Below are 25,658 nucleotides of genomic sequence, written 5' to 3'. Positions count from 1 at the left end.
AAAGGCTTTCATTTTTTTGGTAGAATTGAGTCGTTAATATGAAGGATTCTGATCAGTTTTTCGTCTACTATTTCTATGCATTTTGGTTCTTCCTAAAAATAAAACCTGCCCGGCTCATTTGTACACATGTATGCTTATTTTTATTCTACATAATTGTGTCTGTGAAATAGTTCGTGATGTTTAGTGTGGTAGCCACTCAGAACTGCTACATATAGTTTAATTTGGGATCAAAAGGGGATGTGGGGTTGCTGAAAAATAATTTTACCACTACTATCTGCTTGAAATTACAGAGGTGGATGTACTTCTTTTGATGATAGTATGACAAACTATTGTTTTTCTACTAATTTATATAGCTTTTCTCCATAGAAATAGAACACCGTGTGTTAGTAATAAACTCACCATTTTCAGTATTTGCCTTTTTAGTGATTATTAAGTTATCTCTTTTTATGTTCAAAATAGTGGTTGTTCCTTGGTGGCACTGGCGTCATGGTGAATGGCAGGCCGCCTCCGCACTGCTGGTCCCACATATGGGCGGGAGGCGGTTTTCCTTATTTCTTCCGGTGTTCTACGCTAGAGAAAGGAAAACTCTCCTGATTGGCTTTTCCTCCATCGACTCGAGTCATTATAAAGACATCAAGTTTTAGCTTTTACTAATGTATCCTATGGAATTAAATATTGGTCGGCATTATGGCTGGTAGTTTTTTTTATGTCACTAGATATGGCTTTTATGGCTAAAACTTCCTAGAAACACATTATCAAACACCAGGTAGATTTACTATTTAGATATAGAGATAGTTCATAGACTAAAATGACAATTGGTGATTTATTCCCCATCGAAGTTGTTCAGTTTTTTAGGACGCTAATGGACTAAGTAGTTTCGGTGGCACACGAGTCTGGAGATATCTCCTTCGGTGATTTATTCCCCATCGAAAATTGAGGAGATTGTAGGGATGATTTGTTGATGTTTGTTTTTTTTGGCAATAGGTGATACTCCTCGAACTAGATATTGATGTATCCAAGCAATAATCCTCGCTGCCATCCTCTCCGTTGTTCAGGTAGTTGTTGTTCCTCTACCTCTCTTTGGTGTATTTACCTGCAGTATGTATGGCAGTTGCAGCAGCTTGCTAATTAGTACCCACCAAAGGTAATTTACCTATTCATCTTTGAGGTCCTACTGGTTTTCGCAAGAGCCAACATTGTGAAATTGTTGTCTTCTGCCAAGGTCCATCTTCTTTGTGAGATTTGTCAAGTATAATCATGCAGAACATGTGTTTTTCGGGTACATGTTATGTGAGTCTGCAACTGGCTATTTCCCCTCTTTGTACTGCTATTTATTTAATTCTAGACATCTTGACTCATTCATGGTCGAATATTACTGACCAAAGTGGATAGCTCCCATTCTAAATGCAACAAATCGGACCTGAATGTTACTCCATCTCGTTAGTTTTTTTTTCCCCTGAATAGCTACCATGAGTACCTTTATCGCATTATTTTAAAACCATAATGAGATGGAGTATTACGTTGTAAGGTTCATTCATATAGGCTATGTTACATGCATGTTTATGTGTTTAGGAATAGGAGACTTTATCTTCATTCCTCATATGCTTATTTTGCATGCGCAGGAAGGGCATACTGGGCATGGAGAAGCAAGATATTAGAGATGGGACACCAAGGAGAGGAAGGCAGGTCTCCAGAATAAAAAAAGACAGTTCCAAGAGGAAGGAAAGAAGGAAAGTCTGCGGCTTTGGCAGTATGGAGATGTTAAATCTGACGAGGAGCAGGTTTCAGGTGCAAGAAAAGCGGGAGGCCGTCGGTAGATGAGAGCAGATTACTCAAGACAGTGTTCATAGTGTAGTAAAAATGGTCATGGTTTACCTGTGACGTTTTGGACGCTCCCAGCAGAACTCAGCCCGAAACTATATGAAGTGACAGGGCTACATTTATGCAGTTAGAACAAGCCAATGCTGAACGTTCTTAGTTTGAGCAGTATTTGCTACTCCATTCAGTTATTACATCTTTAGAGTGGAGAGCTAAACTACATTCTTTCGCCCTTACGATTAACAAGGTTGTTTCTCTGTGCACTATATTTTGTTGTTATGAGGCATTCAAATATTGAGAATTTCCAGTCAAATTAAATTCAGGATTAGACTAGAATATACAAATAGAGTGACATGTACCTGTTTCCTGGGCTGTGCACGTGACTTCTTATTTCGTTTTGCCCTTGTTAGTATATTTCAGTATAGTTTTTCCATTTTTGAAAACCGGTTTGGAAACATACTATGTGTGATAAGGAGTAGACCGGTGGGGATTGAGCAAATTCTTAAAAATTTGACTTTAATATATTTAATTTAGAGAACACACACATCCGTCCTCCTCTCCTCCCGCTCCACCAATCAATTCTTGGTTAGATCCCAGGAAATCTGCAGCGAGGGCGCGGCTTGTCTTGGCACTGCAGCTTCCTAGAGCGGCAGGCGCCTATGTGGCGTAGAGGCACGCAACGAGTGTCAGGCGCCACCAACGACAATCAAGCTGGGCAGAGGACTAAGGAGAGATGATTGAGTCGTGTGGTTGAGACACGGTAGAACGAGGGATTGGGACCGGTGGAGTCAGTCCAAGGTGGCCGGGGAGAGAAATTGACGGGCATAGCCGCAACACATTGGAGAATTGGGTGGGGGACAAGACGAGACCACTGGAGAAGAAAGGGGAAGGTCAGTGACCGGTACACCGTCTACAGACAATTGTGTGCCGTGTTTATTCCTTTTAATTTTCAGATAAGAGACAAAACATGTAGACTCTTAGCAATTAGCTTATTTCAACCACAGTAAAGTGTGTGTAAAATTTTAGACAATAGCATGTGGATAGTATCCCAACTCTTTGGTGTTGATAAAATATTTAAGTCTTAATTTTATTTTTGAAGTCTTTGCTTCAGTTGAATGTGCGTGCATTGGTACGGCCTTTATTATTTATGTTGATTTATTTTTAGGGTTTTCAAACAACATCATGTGTTTTCTTAGTTTTTTTTTGAAATGTTGAGACTACCTTTTTTATATTTTGACCAAGATTAGTGAGTTAGTCTTTTAATTTGGTCATATAGAACATGTATAGAAAAAGAAACACAACTTATTTGATTGTGTATAATCCATTTTCATTTTTTATTTCACTTTCTTTCCTCAAAATTATAGCAACCGCAGACCATGGAAAACAAAACTTTTGGCTTAAGTATTGACGGTTGCGCCAAGTGACTTATTAGTTGGAAACAAAATAAAATATATTGTTGCAGATAAGTACATATGTCAAACAATCGTAATACTGAACGGCTATTGAGATAAGGCCCGTGCTTCAGCAGTTCTACGTGCCCCGCGACTAGTGCTTCAATCACGTCAAGAAGGCCGACTTCACCTCCTACCTCAAGGAGGCCGTCGGGGCGGCGGCAGCAGCAGCTGTGGCAGGGGAAGGGCATGCGGCGGCGGGCCGAGCGCGAGGTGCGGCAGGAGTTCCTGTTGTGGCTGCCTGCCGCGGCAGACAAACTTCCGGAATTCCTGCCGTGGCAGCCTGCCGCGGCAGAGAAAACGCCGAATTCTCTGACGCGGTAGAGGACCCGACTGGGCGAGGCGGTGTCGAGGCGGGGGCGCTCGAGGCCGGGGCGGGCGCACTTGGGGCCGGCGCTAGGGTGCGCGGGGCCGGTGCAAGAGCTCGCGTTGGTGGCACGGGCGGCGTGCTGAAGAGGTCGTCGAGTCCACGCGGCGCAGGAGGCGCAAGCGCGGATGACGAAGCTGCATGCTGAACAGGAAAAACCTTCTCATCGAAGACAACATGTCGCGAGACGAGTATTCTTCCAGTGACAGGGTTAAAGCAGCGGTAACTCCGATGGTTAGAGGGATACCCAAGAAAGACACATGCCATGGAACGAGCACTAAGCTTATGTGGAGCGGTGGACGCGATTTTAGGATAACAAAGATAACCGAAGACACGAAGATCAATGTATGAGGGAGGACGACCGTGGAGGCATGTGTACGGAACCTGGGACTTTATGGTTGTACTAGGACAACGATTAAGCAGGTATGTGGCGGTAGCCAGAGCGTCGACCCATAGAGGAGCTGGAATGTGAGCCTGGAACATAATGGTGTGCATAGTATCATTAATGGTATGAATGGCACGCTCGGCTTTACCGTTCTGCTGGGAAGTGCATGGGCATAATAGTCGCAGGGCGGGGCCGTGGGTGGTGAGGCTTGTTGAGGAACTCGGAACCGTTATCTGTCTAGAGGGAGCGAATAGTGACACCAAACTGCGTGCGCGTAAGCGAATTTTTTTTCCGAGAGTACGTGGGCAACTTATTAGTTGGGCAACTTATTAAAGCGGCGTCTATTCCTAGAAATTATTTCAAACTTATTAAAACGCCGTGCATAGGTACACTTAAACATTGCGATGAGAGACAAATGTGCAAGTAACGAAATAAGAAATCAGAAATCGCAGCCACTTTCCGGTAATGGCAACTGCATTGCCCAAAGGAAAGTGGAAGAGACATCGAGAGCATTACCCAAATGAGAGTACAAGGGCCGTCGAGGGCGTTTCCTCCAACAAAACACGCTGAATACTAGAAAGAGCTACACGCTCCCGAGCCTCCAGTATTGAAATAAACCAACAGTTACGATGAGCAACACGGTAACACGCCCCGTCAGATACTATTGTACTCGATGCAAGAGCTCTGCTCCAACTCTCGGTACCAAAATAAGCCAAACCCTATGGTTAGCCTCCACCATTTGCGCGATAGCGCAACGGGTATTATTTGAAAGTTATTAAAACACCATGCATAGGTACACTTAAACATTGCGATGAAAGACAAATGTGCAAGTGATGAAATAAGAAATCGCAGCCACTTAACCATAATATTCCCGTGATAGCAAGTGGATTACACAAAGGAAAGTGGAAGGGATGTCGAGAGCATTACCCACATGAAAGTACAAGAGTCGTCGAGCAATGCGATAACACGCACGTTGGATACTATTGTACTCGATGGAAGAGCTCTGCTCCAACCTTCGGTACTAAAATAAGCGAAACCCTATGGTTAGCCTCCGTCATTGCGCGATAGCGCAACGGGTCATCTAGTATGTTGAAAAAAACCTGAGTGTACATCCTTACAGTCTATATTAGCTCCCAAAAGTTCTGCAGGACTTTTTTTTTTGTGTGTGTGGCCTATGTAAAAAAATGTCTCGTGAAATGCTATTTTTAAAGTACCGGAGATTGTCTTTTTTATACATGCCACAAAAACTAATTGTTTTCTGAAAAAATTCGTGTGCAAACACAGACGACTTGATGTATGCTCCAATCTCTTTTTAGGATTTTTGGACATTTTGATATTTTTTTAGCAAACAGGTGCATCTACACCTATGTGCTGGATTTCCGGTTCCGCCTCCTGAGCCAATTGTTCAACTCAGAAAGAAACCTCCGCCTCCTGAGCCAATTGTTCAACTCAGAAAGAAACCTCGACTCAAGATTATACTAATACAAAAAGGAAGAGTAACTTAACAAAGTTTATTCTCCTAAGTTTAACATTCCGCTACAACAAACACAAGGATAATAAGGAAAGAATCAAGCCAACTAATTTGTTCGGACATGTAGAATTATAGGAAGATGCCTGTGCGGTGCAATGGAGTATCTATTGGCTAACTGTTTAACATTGTGAGGAATACAAGGATCAAGGATAACCATGTACCAAGAGCTCGAAAACAGAAACAATGTCGTGCAAGGGGCAACAAAAATATTTCTTAGAGACTGATCAAAATAAGAGTGACAAGACCCTTTCACGCACAGGCCCCTTTGGATTCTGCCATCATCTTGTGTGAGTTCTCACCCACACCGGTCATCTTTTCTCTTACGTGCCTCTTTGTCCGCCGCCCCATCATTGTGATGTCACTTCATTAAACTGGAAAAAGGTAAGTACCTTATAAAATTGAAATTCACACGTTTTCATCTGCTAAGGATGCAACTCTTCCATCAACACAGAAAATGCCCTTAGTGCTTAAGAAATGTCACCATTTAGAATGTACTGTCGATGATAAAAAAAAATACATAAAAAGCTATATTTGACTGTTCTTCGATTCTTAGTGCAGCATAATTCAAAGTTTAGTCAGCATTCCATGTCTCTAGTTATGGAATCTAAATTCTAGCAGTGAGGAATGGAGCAAAGAAAATTATCTATTTTCACAATAAGATAGTTTGGACAAACTTCATGGTTCTTAAATATACGTTTACCAGCAAAAACTATTGCATACAACCATGGGCACAGAAATTTTCAGGTAAATAATTAACAAGGAATCACACGATGAAGAAAAAATAAAGAGGGATGAATTGTTTACGCTGCTTTACAAGTAAATCATCCATCACCTTCGCAGCCGGAGATTTATTTATTTACACTCCTTCACCAGTAACTCATGCATCATCATCGCAACCTGAGATTTATTTATTTACAAGCAGATTTGGTCAACATCAAATAGCAGAATGCTAACCTTAATTAGCAACATCCCATATTCAATCAAGAAAATCTTATTAAAATGCTCAGCTATGGCCAGTTCGTGGTTCAGTACAAAAATAAAGTAAACCTACCCTGCTTTAGTACAAAAATGAAGTAAACAACATCTTCCGCCCGACAACCTCGTCTATGGCCAGTTCTGCACCGGCAACAACTGAGCCAAGAGACACTACACTCATCAACTCCTTCCTCAATGTTGTGCGTAAGGAAGCCGGGAACTCAGACTGCCTCCTCCATGGCAAAGGCCATGTGTCTCAGTCTGTTCATTTCTTCTATTCATGCATTTCTCTACAATATCAATTTTCCTGGTTCTGTTTGTAGAACAGAGGTGGTCAGGTGTACATCTTATAATATCGTTAACTGTTCATTGTTCGGATTCAACAGGTAAACGTCTATCAAGTGTAGTGTGCAATGCTTGTTTGATCAAAACTTTGCAACATAAATAACAAACTTATCATATTGGTGTAAGTGGGAAGTTGAGAATGGATGTTCAGTATTGCTGGTTATCATCTTTTGCTAATTAAGACCAAAATATTTCTCATTTAGTAGGCTCTTCTGTCCTGCAGCAGAATGACCGAGCATATTGAATGGAAAACAGCACAGTTGGCAGCATTTAAAAACATTACGGGATCAAGCACAATTTTTTTTGGTGTTTCCACTTTCCAGCATTGCTCGGATGATGGATCGCACAATTTATATTTACCATTTGGCACTATTGGTATGAGCAAGGAATTCAACCTGATGAAAAACTAACCTTCTAACACAAAGCCTTTCAAGTACTTGTTTAACTGGAAGCCTTCAAGCAAAATAAAACTTGACTCGATGCATTCTTCCAATATTCCAATATAATAGAAAAAGAGCAGAAGGAGGAGGAGAAAAACAAAATTGTACAAGAAGACTAATAAATTGGAGAACACCTACCACAATGAAGTCTTCCAATCTACTTGACCCCTGTTTAAAAAATTAATGTCCTTCTTGCAAACTGGTTGCTCACTTGAGGCCCTGCTGCTCCTCCATGTCCGATACAAAATCTGTATGAAACAGCAAAGTTCCAAATAGCACACAGCAAGCATCAGAACGAGACCAAGAATTCGTTCAATGACAATGGCAACCAGAATGGATATTTTAGAAAGAAAGAGCAAAATACTAATAAGGCAAGAGGCGAGAAGATGAGATATCATCGTACCTGTTTGTACTAATCAAGCAGGTCACCACCATGGCGAGATTCACTTTTCTTTAGGCAATTGCCATGGAATGGATGGCGTTTGCCAGGGAAATACTATGATTTCAGCAGCAGGAAAATCAACGACCACGGCTTGAGCAGCGCAATGAACCGCTTCTTGCGATAGCATGCTCCCGCAAACTCACGCTGTAGGTGAATGGCTAGGAGCAGCGGGGACGCGACTGGGCCTGCGGCGACACCCACCGGCCCCCCTCTCAGTCCAACGCTCGAGCATCTCTGTCGTCAAAGGAGTATAATGTGGGCTACTGCACCGAGGCTTTTCTTCTGCAGAGAGAGCAGGTGTTGACAAGATGGAGACGGCGGAGAACATATGGGGCGCAGTGGTGTTTCCATTCACTTGGACTTCGAAGCACTGAGATTAACCAAGGAATATATGATGGGTTAACTGAAAACAGATATCATCACAGTAAGCCACTGCCCATCTATCATCTTGTACATAAAATAATTTAAGAGGGACAGAGCATTGGCATCCTATATCTAGCTGATGTGGTAAGGGAGAAATCTACAATTCTACCATTTAATTTAATAAGAACTATTATGTTAAATTATACGTAAAATCCACCATGGAATTTGGGCTTCAAGGAGAACAACCCATTTATCTAAATCCCTTTAATTTGTTCCTGGCCTTTGTTGTACCAATATAATTAAGCAATAAACAAATGATGCAACCAAAAGGTACAGATACCTCAAAAACAAAAACAAAAACCTTTGAATTTGCTTTCAGATTGGTTCTTCCTACCAGAGACTGAGCTATTTATAAATCTTCATCAGGTTTGACAACCAAAAATTTGTAGTGGCTAACCAGTCTTTACCATGAGACAATCCTGAAGTATGCAACCTGAGCTATCACGGATGTAAAAATACGAAGGACGTTAATCTACAGAGGTCTGCTCTATTCTTCAGAGCTAGTCGATCCTGAGAATAGGAGAACCAATAAATGTATGTGTTTGATACTTCAGAAGAAGCTAATTCTAAGATGTGATTGGTTGTCGTAGAAGAGATATGACCCTGCGTGAAGCTTGTGTCGATTACAGAAATGGCAAAAGAGAAAAACATCTAACCGTGGCTGGAGGAGTGAATCATATATTGTCTTCTCGCAGAACTATGTACTCGTCGCTGAGCTCCTCTGTTGGTCACCACATGTTGTTGATTTTTTCTCATATTCTTACTTTTATTAATCAAAAGTGATTTACATCCTCCCTGGAATCTAACCGTGAAGATGCCACCCAATCTATTTTGTGGCTGAAAATTAGAGTATCATTGGTATAATATTGCACAGAGAAGTACAAAATGATTAAATAGTCAGAAAATGTGAAAATAGGTTACACTGAAGTGAACTTCAGTTCCAGGCCTATAAAAGGTCTTCTTTAATCAGTTATTGACATCATCGGTGCAAGCCTGCTGGAGGTCATAATTTTGCATTTGCTAGCACATAAGCTTGTACATGATGATTATAGTACTGGGTTAGGTGCACTTGAGAGGAGATCTGGTCAATGTTCCTGATATTTGAGCTAATTGATGAGTACTGGTCCGAAGACTATTTACAGATGCAGTTATATGGACTAAACAACAGTTTTTTTCCTTCGCTAATCGTGTATTGCAGCTAGCTGGCTATACACAATCCTCCAAACATTACCAGTTCAAAATGCAAGTTCTAACAAAATTACCGAAGATCCTCAGAAGTTCCCTCCTGAATTATCGCCCTCTTCTCCAAGACCTGAGGAAGGAAAATAATTTACTATTAGATAGTATCATGGAGTTTTATTCTTTTCTTGAGTGGAGACAGCAAACCTACCAAAATCGAATCAACCTCGGAGAAAAAATCAACCTGATGTGTAACAAAAATGACCCTTGTCCTCAAGGGACGCCATGACGCAGTCCTTCAAACACAAAGTTACTGGCACATCCATGACGAAACGATCATTCCATAATTAAGCTACAGCCGCTGAATTGAGAATGAGAAGGATGCTGACACTGAAAAGGGCTGCAGCGATATACAGTAGATATTTGCATTGATGTGGACAATCATTGCAAGCTGAATCATCTACTTCTGGCCTCCGCTCATGTTGAGGCCTCTCTGCCGATCTCTGTCAGGTCGTCGTGCGGGAAATTCTCCATGTCCTTGTCCAGCACGCAGCACCTGATAACACTCTTGTACTCCTCAATATTCATCGGCTTGCCAAAGAGGGTTGGTGCACACCGTGCCACTCTGGACCGACGACATCTACGAAACAGCGACTGAGCCAGACACCGCCAGCTGAATGAGGAACAAAGAAGATTGGTTTCATCGGGACCATGATCAATTCGTCATTTGATAAAATCTTCCATAGAAGTGAAGTCTTTTTACATAGCAATGTACTGATCCAAATATTCTCTCTGAGAGCTAAAAAAAACCCACAGGGATTATGGACGGGGATTGTGAATTACACGAACGCAACAAAAAAGCCGGAAGTCTTTCTTACCTGCAGGCTGTAGCAAGGTGTCGACGCAGCCCTCGGTTGCTTCCTCTCCTCGCTCTCGATCCCCATGGCGCCGGCGCTTTCCACGACCATCCTCCTCTTCGTCTCTTCCCCTCCAATTGCGCATGTGGCCCAGTGCCACGGCCGGGCACAATCGAGAAACACGTCGAGCGAGACGGCAGCCGCGACGCGGCAGGCGAGGTGGCGTCTCGAAGGGGATCAAAGGCGGTGGTGGAGAATTCGTGATCGATGGCGTCGGCGGCACCGTCCGCCCCGGCGCCAGAGAGTCCATCTTCTTAGGGGTATTCCTGGGCGCGATTAGGCCCGCGGCCCTTGATCTCTGCTACCCCCGCTGCCCAGGTCTGGGCTGCCTCCGAGCCAGGCCTTCGATTTTGCTGCAGCTGCCTTCAGGTCCGGGCCACCGCCGCGCGAGGCCCCGTCGATTTTGCCTGTCGCCGCCCAGATCGGAAGGGGATCGAGATGCCAGGTAGCAGCCAACTGCAGTTGGTAGCGCTGCTCTTAGAAAGCGGAGATGGGGAGATGAGGATGAAAGAAAGGCAACGAACACGAAACTGACTGAAGGGGTGTTTGTTGTGGCTTTTTTTTGGGAAATTTGGGTCTATACCATTAAAAGATTCACTCTTTTGGTCTATACCACCAAAAGCTCCATCTTTAGGCATGTACCACTGAAAGGTTGCTCCGTTACTGGGATTTGCCACTCCGTCTCCTTCCATTAGAAACTCCATTTTTTTGCCGTTTAATTGGTTTAGATATTTCCCGTTTTACCCCTGTGCCCATCTGAAGTGAGGGAGAGCGATTCCTGGATGGTGGCATCTCTGTTCTTCACGAGTCCTCCCCACGAACTGAGCCCAGCGCTCCGGCCACCGCCTAGCCCTCCCGGCGGCGGAGACAACCACGCCCCCTGATCCCGGCGGAGGAGCTCCTCGGCGGCAGGCCTCCGCCCCTGCCGAACCCGCTCCAGCTCCCGTGGCCATGGAAAGAAGGGGCCATACCGGCCCCCTGAAACCCTAGCCTAGCAGCTCGCCGACGCGACCAGCCGCCGCCGTCGCACTACGGCCATCAGCGGAACGACCCCGACGCCAAGCGTGTGCTCCTCTCGACGCCGAGCCCGTGCTCGTCCCGACGCCCTGGACGCCCGGCCTGCCTGTGCTCCTTCACTTGCTCGTCCCCGACACCAACTTGCTCCTATCCGCAATGGAGCATCCTGACGTTCAAGCAAGGTAATCTTCAATCCTATATATGCAGAAGCTGCGATTAGAGATTCCTTGAGTTTTTGGCTTATTTTTGTTCTCTGTTCCATGTGTTTGTGGCTGGTACAGGACTGAACCAAAAAAATCATGTCGACTAGAGATTCTTGTCAGTGCCTACTTCACAGTTGTAGATGGTATGAAAATATACAACAAAGGCAGGACTGTTAGCTGGGTTGTGGATTCAGTAGAATATACACTCACTGATCTTGAGAGAGATATTGGTCCTTATTTTCAATGGGGCAGCTACCAAAAGGCAAACTTCTGGGTTCTTGAAAGAAATGCTATGAAATTCAAATTAGATTCAGATGCACAGCTTCTCGAGCTCGTAAGGTCAACAGAAGTTCTGAAGTTGATGATGATAGTGGGCAGACATGAGGAGATGGAGGAGCCTGCTATACACAAGGTGCGTGCTGCTGCCAATGTAGTGCGCAATGATGTGCCTGCCGTAGCTGAAGTGATGGACCAGGAGGTGTCTAATGCTGCTGATGTGGACATGGGACCAGAATTGACGGAATTATGTGAACTTGATGAAACATTTGCTGGGCCACCAAGGGCTGAAAAGGTGCCTAATGTTGCTGCTCTGGACATTGGACCAGAATTGAGGGAATTACCTGAATTTGGTGAAACGATTGCGGGGCCACCAAGGGCTGAAGAGGAGGAAAAGGAACACTTTATGACTGTTGGTTGTGATCCTGATGGAGATGAGCCAGCCGGGGCAGATGAAGAGTGGAGATACTTCAAAAATGTTGATGATGCCAATGTGCAACCAATAAAAAATGTTGAAGTGGAGGTGCCAAACAGAAAGAGGTCAAGGCCTATGCCATACTTTGATACTGAGGCGGTTCCTAATGATGAGGCTGGATTGGTGGATGATTTTATTGTGGCTGACACTACGTATGACAAAGAGAATCCAGTTATTAAGGAGGGACATACATTTGTAGACAAGGCTGAGTTTATGGAAATTATCAGGACATATGCCATAAAAAATGAGTTTCAGAGTAAGATTGAACATAGTGACAGCGAAAGGTACAGGGCAAGGTGTGCAGATCTTGAATGCGGGTGGAGAATTTATGCAAAGAAATTGCATGGCTGCAACACTTTTAAGGTTATTTTCTCCCATGTCTGTATATTTTGTCATGCTAATTCTTGTACATGATCTAAATATTATGGTATATAATTGCTCTAATGAATATGTTGTGTATATGTAGGTGGTTAATCTCTCAAGTCTAGACATGCACACTTGTTCTAACGGAAACAAGGCACGAGAAGCTACCACAGGTTGGCTGTCTCGCCGAGTGAAAGATATTGTGAAGGAAGATCCTACTCTTAGTGCAAAGAAGCTACAGAAACGATTGGAGAAACAATATAACATTGAGTTGTCCTATTGGAAAGCGTGGACTGCGAAGAAGACAGCAATGAATGCTCTTCATGGTACTTGGGAGGAGAGTTTCACAATGCTATGGAGGTTCAAAGCAGCACTAGAAGAATCTTGTCCAGGAAGCATTATCGAGATCGATTGCAAGAAGATCAATGGGAAAATGCACTTTTCAAGGATGTTTGTGAGTATTAGAGCTTGTGTTGATGGATTTCTGTCTGGGTGCAGACCGTATCTTGGTGTTGATTCCACTCATCTCACTGGAAAGTACAAAGGACAATTGGCTGCAGCAACTGCTATTGATGGCCACAACTGGATGTATCCAGTTTCATATGGCATTTTCTCTAAGGAAACAAATGCAAATTGGGCATGGTTCATGGATAACTTGAGAAGGGCAGTTGGGACTCCTCCTGGATTGACAATCCACACGGATGCTTGTAAAGGACTAGCATATGCTGTCAACAAAGTTTTTAAAGGTGAAGCAGAGCATCGGGAGTGCTTTAGACACCTCATGGCTAATTTCAGGAAGAAGTTCAAAGGTGATGTGCTGAAGTACATGTGGCCTTGTGCATGGGCATGTACAACCCGTAGGCATGATGCACTGAAGGACAAAATTACAGAAACTTGTCCTAAAGCAATACCCTGGTTAAACAAGCACCATAATCTGGTTTGGAGCAGATCAAAGTTCTCCAAAGAATGCAAGGTTGATTACGTTAACAACAACATTTCCGAGTGCTTCAACAATTGGATTAAGGATGAAAAGGAGCTTCCAGCTGTGTATCTTATGGATAAAATAAGAGAGAAAATCATGGTTAAGATAGCCACAAGGAAAGTGATAGCCGAGAAACTTGAAGGGCGTATCCTCCCAAGTGTCTTACATGAGTTGAACATGAAGAGCAGAGGGTTGCACTATGATTTCACCAAAAGTGGGCCATTGTCAGCTGAAATTTCAGGAACAACAAATGAAGGAAAGACTTGGAGGTATGGTGTTGACCTTGCAAAAAGGGAATGTGGCTGTGGTCAGTGGGAGGTGTCCGGAAAACCATGCACTCACGCTATATTTTTAATTGGGAAAGTACGGCAATTAAAAATTGAAGATTTTGTGGATGACTACTATTCGGTACAGAGGTTCAAGCTAGCTTATCAGTTTCAAGTCACTCCAATGGGTGACAAATCTCAGTGGCCAAAGAATGACCCACCTTTTGAAGTGGTTCCTCCACCACTAGAAAGGCCTGCTGGTAGACCAAGGAAGCAGAGAATCAAGGCTAGTGGAGAGCCAGGAAAAAGAGGTCCATATCAATGCAAAAGGTGCTTCCAGTTTGGACATATCGAGAAGGGTTGTTATGCAACTCAAGCTGAACTAGAACAAGAACTTCCGCCACCTCGTCCAAAAAAGCAGAAACAACAAAGGTACTCTAAAATCTGGAGCAATATGACTTATATATGAACAATATGTTTCTTCATTGACTCTACTTGCACTTTGCAGGAAAGCCAAAGCTGAATCTCTTGAAACATCGAGCTTTGTTGATCCAAAAGTAATGTCTAGCCCAGGTGTGACTACAAGAAGGATGTCATCCCTCTCTCCAGCAAGCCCAGGTGTGACTACAAGGAGGATGGCATCCCTCTCTCCAGCAAGCCCAGGTGTGACAACAAGGAGGATGGCATCAATCTCACCTGGAGGAATCAACCGTAGGCTTATCATCGAGTAGTTGTCTTGGTCTAATCTCAGCATGTGTGTGGTCTGTACTGAACTATTGTCGTATCTGTTAGTGTCTTGTGAACTATGGTCTTTTGCCAACCTGCTAATTGACTGTGAATTTCTGTTATATTTATGCTGAGACGTTGACTTATATTATGCTATTATGTCATGTTGAGATTCCATTGTATGTGATATATCATGTTGAAATGTTCTCATATATTGTGTTTTATCATGTAGTCGTTATGCTGCCAAATGTTCCTGTTCATTTGTTGAATACAAAGCTGAGGAGGTGTTGTCCAATGGTTTTATAAAAGGGTATTGTGGTCATAACTAACGGAGACATAACAGAAGTGGTAAGAATCAAAAGAGCTATAACCTTTCAGTGGTACAAGCCTAAAGATGGAGTTTTTGATGGTATAGACCAAAAGAGTGAATCTTTTAATGGTATAGACCCAAATTTCCCCTTTTTTTTGGCTTTTGGCATTGGCAAAAGCCACCAAATTTAGGTGCTTTTTTTGGCTTTTGGATTTTGGAAGCCAAAAACAAATATCCTATTCTTTTGGCTTCCAAAATCCAAAAGCCAACATGAAAATGCTAAACTCTTTAAAGAGAAAGTTAAGAAATGGCATGATAGAAGGATTATCAAATGAGAGTTTAATATTGGGGATAAAGTCCTATTGTATCGGTCTCGTCTCAGATTCTTTGCAGGGAAATTACTCTCGAAATGGGAAGGACCATATGTTGTTGAGGAGGTGTATCGTTCAGGAGCAATTAAAATTAGTTCCCTCCAAGGCAATGCCACGCAAGTGGTGAATGGACAAAGACTCAAGCATTATATCTCGGGTGATTCTTATAATGTTGATGTTGATATTATTCAAGTGGAAACACCGGAGGCTTTCATCAAAGGGCAAATTGACAAATCACTGAACTCGACTTTGAATAGGTAACAGTACTGGTAATGAAAAAAGTACGCAATTTACTTTCCGAACAATATTTTTGCTGTTTTTGGAAAATATGAAAAATTACGAGTTCGAAACGGAGTGGAAGGGACGCACGAGGGGGTGCCACCATAGGCCGGCGCGGCCTGGCCTGGGCCCGCGCCGCCCTATGGTCTGGCCGCCTCGTCGCCCCTTTCCGACTCTGGTTCGATCTGGTACTTTCCTTTTGTCGTGAAATTTTTTTCTATATAATCCCCCGGACCCCTGGAGGTCCGTATATCGTTTTCTCGACGTGTTTTGTTTCGAGCTGTTTCTGCCAGGATCTGTTTTCGGTCTAGAAGCACCATGGCCTCCAACAACAAGGGCAAGGGGCTTTCGGAGGAAGAAGTGAAGAGGGTGCCATCAAGACAAGAGCAGCAAGCCGTTGGGAGCAAGCAAATCTTGGTGGGATCTGTTGACACTCGACGTTCTTTTTCTCATAACTTGCAGGGACCTTTACCACCCGCTCTTAGCCTCGACTCCTTCTCTGTGTTGGAAGAAGCTCTACGGACTACCGATGAGTTTTGTGATCAATATCGGGCTCTAAGAAGAGAAGTGGAGATACTCCAGGAGGAGAATTGCCGTCTCCGAAGAATGCTGGAATACCACTCGATTCACATCACAAGGTCATCATCGCCAACTTCGGATAACAATGAATCTCTTCGAGTCTTAGTGCAGAATTGCCAAGCTGAGAAACTGAAGTTGAAGGAGTTTTGTAAGAAGCGCGGGAGGAGTTCATCACCATCATCGCCGAAGGAGTAATTCATCATCGGTATTGGCATCCCCTTGGTTTGTTCCAAGCTTGGGGGAGTGCCGCGGTATCACATCATCACTACCTTTTACTTTTATTGTCAAGTAGTATCATATCATGAGTAGGGAAGTTATCATACAAGATGGCTTGCAGTTTGGAAGTATCTATCCTTTAGTTGGTTATCTATATATCCCTTGGTGTGAGTTATCGTTATGGAATATTAATGAGAAGTCTTATCATTTACATATTGCACATCTTATTTTAGTTTGCAATCTATATTATATGATTTATCTTGTCATTAGTATTGGTATCACTTTGGGAGCATTGAATAAATCTATTTGGTTTTGGCAAACTTAGCATTGGTCAATAGCAACAACACTTTGAGGTTTAAGTAGAAAAGAGAAATACATGTAGTTGTTTCATTGTCTTTCTTTCTTGTTAGCTCATAGCTTATTATTCTGAAGTTAAAATTGTTTGTGCTTACAAGGAAGATACATGATTGTTTCTATCACATGTATATTTGTTTGTTTCCTTCAACTCTTATGCTTGCTAATTAACCTTGCTAGCCAAAAACCTGTACTGAGAGGGAATACTTCTCGTGCATCCAAACCTTAACCCAAACCTATGCCATTTGTGTCCACCATACCTACCTACTACATGGTATTTTCTGCCATTCCAAGTAAATACTTCATGTGCTACCTTTAAACAATTCAAAACTTAGCAATCCTTATTTGTGTCAATGTTTTATAGCTCATGAGGAAGTATGTGGTGTTTTATCTTTCAATCTTGTTGGGCAACTTTCACCAATGGACTAGTGGCTTCATCCGCTTATCCAATAATTTTGCAAAAAGAGCTGGCAATGGGATTCCCAGTCCCAAATTAATTAAACTAAATAGACACTCCTCCATGGTATGTGATTGATGGACGGCACCCGAAGGATTCGGTTAGCCATGGCTTGTGTAAGCAAAGGTTGGGGGGAGTGTCATCATCATAATAAAACTAAAATAAAAAAGGCACTCCTTCATGGTATGAGATTGTTGGCAGGCACCCGAGGATTCGGTTAGCCATGGTTTGTGAAAGAAAGGTTGGAAGGAGTGCCACACAAAATAAAAATAAAATGGGAGCCGCTCTTTGAAGGTTGTTTGGCAAGGGGGTTAGAGTACCCGCTACCAGTCGTTGACAACAACAAACACCTCTCAAAATGTTACTTTTATTCTCTTTATATGATTTCAAAACTGAAAAAGCTCTAGCACATGATTTAATCCCTGCTTCCCTCTGCGAAGGGCTTGTCTTTTACTTTATGTTGAGTCAGTAAACCTATTTCCCTCCATCTCAAGCAAGCATTTGAGTAGTTGTGATCAAACCATTATATTGTGATTTGCTTCATCATGTCTTTTATTCTTCCTTGTTTAGTACAAGTTTTATCTGAATGAATATAGCTTTGCAAGTTATCAATGATCATGAGGAGACCATTATGATTGAGTATGCAAGTTGTGCCTTATAAACTTTAACATGAGAGCGCTGCTCAATGAGATAAATATAATCTGTTAATTGTTCTCTGACCAAGAACGAAGTTTGCCATCACCAACTATGATTTCTTATGCACCTTTATTTGTGATTACCTTATACTTGTTTCAAGTTGAGTTATATGAGGAAGTTGTTTACTATAATGTCTTGTGTGAATGAATATGATGCTTCTTGTCCGTATTTTATTTATCGACTCTTCACTCCATAAACATGTGGTCCTGTTTACCGAGCTCAGTTTCGCTTGGGGACAAGCGAAGTCTAAGCTTGGGGGGAGTTGATACGTCCAATTTGCATCACTATTTTATATCATAATTTGCTGTTATTCATTGATATATTTCATATTGGGACACAATACTTATGTTATTTCATCTATTTTGCATGTTTCATCATTATTGGAGGATCAAGCACGGAGCCAGGATTCTGTTGGAAAAAGCACCGTCGAACGCAATATTTCGGAAGATCAACTGTGGAAGGAAATTATACCAAAAATCCTATTTTTCAAGATGACGAAGGAAGCCGAAGGAGGAGCCAGCTGGACCCAGGGTGGGCCCACACCATAGGGCGGCGCGGCCCATGGCCTGGCCGTGCCACCATGTGGTGTGGGGGCCCCACAGCCCCTTTCGCCTCCTTTTCTTGGCGAAACCCTTCGTCCCGAAGACCTAAGCCACAGAGGGTACCTCGCGAAGAGTTACAGACGCCTCTGCGGGGCGGAGAACACCAGAGAGAAAAGAGCTCTCCGGCGGGCAGGAATCCGCCGGGGAAATTCCCTCCCGGAGGGGGAAATCGACGCCATCGTCACCGTCATCGAGCTGGACATCATCTCCATCACCATCATCATCATCTCCACCATCATCACCGCCGTCTCCACCGCTGGACACCGTCACCGCCGTAGCAATTTGGGTTTGATCTTGATTGTTTGATAGGGGAAACTCTCCTGGTATCGATCTCTACTTGTTGTTGATGCTATTGAGTGAAACCATTGAACCAAGTTTATGTTCAGATTGTTATTCATCATCATATCACCTCTGATCATGTTCCATATGATGTCTCGTGAGTAGTTCGTTTAGTTCTTGAGGACATGGGTGAAGTCTAAATGTTAGTAGTGAACTATGGTTGAGTAATATTCAATGGTATGATATTTAAGTTGTGGTGTTATTCTTCTAGTGGTGTCATGTGAACGTCGACTACATGACACTTCACCATTTATGGGCCTAGGGGAATGCATCTTGTACTCGTTTGCCAATTGCGGGGTTGCCGGAGTGACAGAAACCTAAACCCCCGTTGGTATATCGACGCAGGAGGGATAGCAGGATCTCAGAGTTTAAGGCTGTGGTTAGATTTATTCTTAATTACTTTCTTGTAGTTGCGGATGCTTGCAAGGGGTATAATCACAAGTATGGCGGTACATTAGCATAGGTTCACCCACACAACACTTATCATAACAATGAAGATTATTTAGCCGTATGTAGCGAAAGCACTAGACTAAAATCCCGTGTGTCCTCGAGAACGTTTGGTCATTATAAGTAAACAAACCGGCTTGTCCTTTGTGCTAAAAAGGATTGGGCCACTCGCTGCAATTGTTACTCTCGCATTTTACTTACTCGTACTTTATTCAACTGTTGCATCAAAACCCCCTGAATACTTGTCTGTGAGCATTTACAGTGAATCCTTCACCGAAACTGCTTGTCAACACCTTCTGCTCCTCGTTGGGATCGACATTCTTACTTATCGAAAATACTACGATACACCCCCTATACTTGTGGGTCATCAGTACGCATCACACCTTCCTCTTGGGGTTCCCAACGGACGCGTGTCGAACGGAAAGACAATACGTCAACCACGCGCATCAAGCAAATTTCTGGCGCCGTTGCCGGGGAGCATAGCTTTATTTGGAAGTTCACTTGGATTGATATTGTTCGCTGCAAATTCTCCATCATGGGTAAACCTCGCGATTCTAAAGTCGCCATATTACCATCCACTACAAGAAAAGGTACAACTATGAGTACCTCTGCTACACTTGATTCACCATCTGTGATAAGTCAACTTGTTTCACCGCCACAAGCTCCTCTTGGTGGTACTTCTGCTGAATCTGAAAACTCTCATAATATTGATAATGTTTCTGCTGTGCTTGATGATAGTGGTTGATGCGCGTGGTTGACGTATTGTCTTTTCGTTCGACACGCGTCCGTTGGGAACCCCAAGAGGAAGGTGTGATGCGCACAGCGGCAAGTTTCCCTCAGTAGAAACCAAGGTTTATCGAACCAGTAGGAGTCAAGAAGCACGTTGAAGGTTGATGGCGGCGAGATGTAGTGCGGCGCAACACCAGGGATTCCGGCGCCAACGTGGAACCTGCACAACACAAACCAAGTACTTTGCCCCAACGAAACAGCGAGGTTGTCAATCTCACTGGCTTGTTGTAACAAAGGATTAGATGTATAGTGTGGAAGATGATTGTTTGCAGAAAACAGTAGAACGAGTATTGCAGTAGATTGTATTTCAGTATAGAGAATTGGACCGGGGTCCACAGTTCACTAGAGGTGTCTCTCCCATAAGATAAACAGCATGTTGGGTGAACAAATTACAGTTGGGCAATTGACAAATAAAGAGGGCATGACCATGCACATACATATTATGATGAGTATTGTGAGATTTAATTGGGCATCACGACAAAGTACATAGACCGCTATCCAGCATGCATCTATGCCTAAAAAGTCCACCTTCAGGTTATCATCCGAACCCCCTCTAGTATTAAGTTGCTAACAATAGACAATTGCATTAAGTATCGCGCGTAATGTAATCAATAACTACATCCTCGGACATAGCATCAATGTTTTATCCCTAGTGGCAACAGCACATCCATAATCTTAGAGGTTTCTCTCACTCCCCCAGATTCACGGAGACATGAACCCACTATCGAGCATAAATACTCCCTCTTGGAGTTACTAGCATCAACTTGGCCAGAGCATCTACTAATAACGGAGAGCATGCAAGATCATAAACAACACATAGATATAAATTGATAATCAACATAACATGGTATTCTCTATTCATCGGATCCCAACAAACACAACATATAGAATTACAGATAGATGATCTTGATCATGTTCGGCAGCTCACAAGATCCGACAATGAAGCATAATGAGGAGAAGACAACCATCTAGCTACTGCTATGGACCCATAGTCCAGGGGTGAACTACTCACACATCACTCCGGAGGCAACCATGGCGGCGTAGAGTCGTCCGGGAGATGATTCCCCTCTCCGGCAGGGTGCCGGAGGCGATCTCCTGAATCCCCCGAGATGGGATTGGCGGCGGCGTCTCTGGAAGGTTTTCCGTATCGTGGCTCTCGGTACTGGGGGTTTCGCGACGAAGGCTATTTGTAGGCGGAAGGGTAGGTCAGGGGGCGTCGCGAGGGGCCCAGGAGACAGGTCGGCGCGACCAAGGGTGGGGCCGCGCCGCCTACCCTCCTGGCCACCTCGTGGCCCCACTTCGTTGACTCTTCGGTCTTCTGGAATCTTCGTGGCAAAATAGGACCCTGGGCGTTGATTTCGTCCAATTCCGAGAATATTTCCTTACTAGGATTTCTGAAACCAAAAACAGCAGAAACAAAGAATCGGCACTTCGGCATCTTGTTAATAGGTTAGTTCCAGAAAATGCATAAATATGATGTAAAGTATGCATAAAACATGTAGATATCATCAATAATGTGGCATGGAACATAAGAAATTATCGATACGTCGGAGACGTATCAGCATCCCCAAGCTTAGTTTCTGCTCGTCCCGAGGTGTAAACGATAAACAAAGATAATTTCTGGAGTGACATGCCATCATAACCTTGATCATACTATTGTAAAGCATATGAGCTGAGATCAAATCATTCAAAGCAAGTATCTATATTGATATAAGAGATGATAATGCAAGAGTTAGACAAGCTAGAAGTTTTCATGAACTATTGCTTTAAAGACATGCAACCGTACAAAGTTCATTAAAGATGTATTAAGTATTCAACATAGAAGTTCTATCCTTCATTCCAAGCATCAAGTAAATTTTCACAACATAAGAAGGATTCAGTCAAGTAAACATAAACATGAACGTCATGAATCAACTGTTTCGAAGTCTACTCAACCGGTGAGCGCAAGCATTTGGTATTAGCACCAGGATGTTATGGCATAAAGAACGTTAATGGGGGTTTGGAAGGCCAAATGGAAGAAAGGCTTGCAAAGCTATAAATGACCATTAGACAAGAGGAAGCCTTATGATCGATGCTATGCAAGGAGTAGTGATTGCCATGCAACGGATGCACATAGAGCTATATGTGTATGAAAGCTCTCCAATGGAACTAGTGGGGGTGCATCCAACTTGGTTGCTCACGAAGACCTAGAGCACTTTTGAGGAGGCTCATCATTGGAATATACAACCCAAGTTCTATAGTGTAAATTCCCCACATAGTTATACTAGTAAAACATGAAAACTCTCTCATATGAATGTAGGTGCTAAACATGAGCACAAATGATGACTATGAATAATGCGGGTGCTAAAACATGAGCACAAGTATGGATAAAAGATAGTAATGCTGCCCCCTTTTTCTTTATTCTCTTTTTTCCTTTTTTCTTTTTTTTTCTTTTTTTTCTTTCTTTTCATTTTTTTTCATTTTTTTCTTTCTTTTTGATGGCCTCCACGGCTCTTTTCATTTTTAGGGGCAACATCCTAATTATGACAACACACTTTTTGGTACAAATAACTCATAATGAATGAAACATGATGTATGAAACTGTATGCCTCTGCCAGTGTAGCAGGATGTGCAATGATCTAGCGTAACATGGGTAAACCACACATCAGCTGTATATGATCATGCAAAGCAATATATAAATAATAAATGACAACATGGCATGTAATGTAAAAATGGATGTTGCATGGCAATATATCTCGGAACAGCTATGGAAATGCTGTGGTAGGTAGGTATGGTGGCTGTTTTGAGGAGATGTATGGGCTTATGTGTAGGAGAACAAGAGAAAGTTCTCCCACGGGTTTGGATGTACCGGCGAAGTATGCACAATTCTCAATGTGAGCAAAAGGCAATGCACAGTACCGAAGAGGCTAGCAAATTTGGATGGTGGAAGTGCCAAAAACCGTAGCTTAACATTAGTCAAAAAGAACTCACAAGCTTATTGCAAACAACTAGCAGGTTCATCATTAAGAGCATGATTAAAATTTACTCCAAGGAGGGCCGTTCACGGTGGCACAAGTACCCCGCTAGCTCCCTCGACCTTCAGCACAACTTAGTTATTACGATGAACTCTCAGACATGGAAAGCTATCAAGTCCAACTACGCCTTCAACTATTTAAATAGAGTTTGTAGTACGGCACAAGCTTAAAGACAACAATCCACTACTAATTTTAACTTATTTATCCAGCAAGCCTTACCATCTAAATACCTCAAAACATTTGCAAAGAATCAAGTTATCAAAGCTCAATGTTCTACAAGTATTTTATTATACACTACCACATGCAACATTTCCCGTTTCCAACCATACAACAATTTAACGAAGAAGAAACTTTGCCATGAATATTATGAGTAAAGCCTAAGGACATACTTGTCCATATGCTACAGCGGAGCGTGTCTCTCTCCCACACAAAGAATGCTAGGATCCATTTTATTCAAACAAAACAAAAACAAAAACAAACCGACGCTCCAAGCAAAGCACATAAGATGTGACGGAATAAAAATATAGTTTCAGGGGAGGAACCTGATAATGTTGTCGATGAAGAAGGGGATGCCTTGGGCATACCCAAGCTTAGACGCTTGAGTCTTCTTGATATATGCAGGGGTGAACCACCGGGGCATCCCTAAGCTTAGAGCTTTCACTCTCCTTGATCATGTTGTATCATCTCCCTCTCTTGATCCTTGAAAACTTCCTCCACACCAAACTCAAAACAACTCATTAGAGGGTTAGTGCACAATCAAAATATACATGTTCAGAGGTGACATAATCATTCTTAACACTTCTGGACATTGCACAAAGCTACTGAAAGTCAATGGAATCGAAAAATCCATCGAGCATATCAAAACAGGCAATGCGAAATAAAAGGCAGAATCTGTCAAAACTGAACAGTTCGTAATGACGAATTTTATTGAGGCACCAGATTTGCTCAAATTAAAATGCTCAAATTGAATGAAAGTTGCGTACATATCTGAGGATCACTCACGTAAATTTGCATAATTTTCTGAGTTATCTACAGAGAATTTGGCCCAGATTCGTGACAGCAAAGAAATCTGTTTCTGCGCAGTAATCCAAATCTAGTATGAACCTTAGTATCAACGACTTTACTTGGCACAACAAAACACAAAACTAAGATAAGGAGAGGTTGCTACAGTAGTAAACAACTTCCAAGACACAAAATAAAAACAAAGTACTGTAGTAAAAAAACATGGGTTGTCTCCCATAAGCGCTTTTCTTTAACGCCTTTCAGCTAGGCGCAGAAAGTGTGCATCAAGTATTATCAAGAGACGAAGTGTCAACATCATAATTTGTTCTAATAATAGAATCAAAAGGTAACTTCATTCTCTTTCTAGGGAAGTGTTCCATACCTTTCTTGAGAGGAAATTGATATTTAATATTACCTTCCTTCATATCAATGATAGCACCAACAGTTCGAAGAAAAGGTCTTCCCAATATAATGGGACAAGATGCATTGCATTCAATATCCAAGACAACAAAATCAACGGGGACAAGGTTATTGTTAACGGTAATGCGAACATTATCAACTTTCCCCAAAGGTTTCTTTGTAGAATGATTAGCAAGATTAACATCCAAATAACAATTTTTCAATGGTGGCAAGTCAAGCATATTATAGATTTTCTTAGGCATAACAGAAATACTTGCACCAAGATCACATAAAGCATTACAATCAAAGTCATTGACCTTCATCTTAATGATGGGCTCCCAACCATCTTCTAGCTTCCTAGGAATAGAAGCTTCGCGTTCTAGTTTCTCTTCTCTAGCTTTTATGAGAGCATTTGTAATATGTTTCGTGAAAGCCAAATTTATAGCACTAGCATTAGGACTCTTAGCAAGTTTTTGTAAGAACTTTATAAATTCAGAGATGTGACAATCATCAAAATTTAAACCATTATAATATAAAGCAATGGGATCATCATCCCCAATGTTGGAAAAAATTTCAGCAGCTTTATCACAGGCAGTTTCAGCAGTTTTAGCAGTTTCAGGCAGTTTTTCGCGCTTTGCATTTGAAGTGGAAACATTGCCAACACCAATTATTTTACCATTAATAGTAGGAGGTGCAGCAACTTGTGTAGCATTAGCATTACTAGTGGTGGTAATAGTCCAAACTTTAGCTATATTCTCTTCTTTTTCATTTTCTTCTCTTTCCCACCTAGCACGCAATTCGGCCATCAATCTTATATTCTCATTAATTCTAACTTGGATGGAATTTGCTATAGTAACAATTTTATTATGATGATTTTCATTAGGCATAACTTTCGATTTCAAAAGATCAACATCAGCAACAAGACTATCGACTTTAGAAGCAAGTATATCAATTTTCCCAAGCTTTTCTTCAACAGATTTGTTAAAAGCAGTTTGTGTACTAATAAATTCTTTAAGCATAGCTTCAAGTCCAGGGGGCGTGTTCCTATTATTGTTGTAAGAATTCCCATAAGAATTACCATAGCCGTTGCCATTATTATAAGGATATGGCCTATAGTTGTTACTAGAATTGTTCCGGTAAGCATTGTTGTTGAAATTATTATTTTTAATGAAGTTTACATCAACATGTTATTCTTGAGCAACCAATGAAGCTAACGGAACATT

General features: G+C 42.3%; 1 protein-coding gene and 2 long non-coding RNA genes across 3 annotated transcripts; 2 read left to right on the top strand and 1 right to left on the bottom strand.

Annotated features, from left to right (window-relative positions):
* On the top strand, positions 1–2,110 carry LOC127323276 (uncharacterized). The gene is made up of 2 exons (XR_007865509.2): positions 1–1,055; positions 1,623–2,110. It is a non-coding gene; the product is annotated as an uncharacterized lncRNA (long non-coding RNA).
* A 5,611-nt stretch (positions 2,111–7,721) lies between these two features.
* LOC127323236 (uncharacterized) lies at positions 7,722–10,020 on the bottom strand. Its single transcript, XR_007865474.2, has 3 exons — positions 9,568–10,020; positions 8,834–9,489; positions 7,722–8,124 (listed from the first exon to the last, which is right to left on the bottom strand). It is a non-coding gene; the product is annotated as an uncharacterized lncRNA (long non-coding RNA).
* An 861-nt stretch (positions 10,021–10,881) lies between these two features.
* Positions 10,882–14,727, top strand: LOC127323265 (uncharacterized). Its single transcript, XM_051351425.2, has 4 exons — positions 10,882–11,472; positions 11,572–12,607; positions 12,711–14,287; positions 14,364–14,727. The coding sequence occupies exons 1-4, from the start codon at positions 11,447–11,449 to the stop codon at positions 14,584–14,586; spliced, it is 2,862 nt and encodes a 953-aa protein (XP_051207385.1). The 5' UTR covers positions 10,882–11,446; the 3' UTR covers positions 14,587–14,727.
* The last annotated feature ends 10,931 nt before the right edge of the window (positions 14,728–25,658 follow it).

Source organism: Lolium perenne, chromosome 4 (genome assembly GCF_019359855.2).
Source record: "Lolium perenne isolate Kyuss_39 chromosome 4, Kyuss_2.0, whole genome shotgun sequence".
In the NCBI taxonomy this organism is placed as follows: Eukaryota; Viridiplantae; Streptophyta; class Magnoliopsida; order Poales; family Poaceae; genus Lolium; species Lolium perenne.
The sequence above is the reverse complement of the archived record's forward strand: the minus strand, read 5'-3'. Positions and strand labels throughout refer to the sequence as shown.

Bases quoted from the DNA above. Each gene is read 5' to 3' on its own strand.
- LOC127323265 (XM_051351425.2), top strand. From the start codon at position 11,447: ATGGAGCATCCTGACGTTCAAGCAAG. The intron at 12,608-12,710 runs GTTATTTTCTCC...GTGTATATGTAG, and splicing joins ATGGCTGCAACACTTTTAAG to GTGGTTAATCTCTCAAGTCT. The intron at 14,288-14,363 runs GTACTCTAAAAT...TGCACTTTGCAG, and splicing joins AAAAAGCAGAAACAACAAAG to GAAAGCCAAAGCTGAATCTC.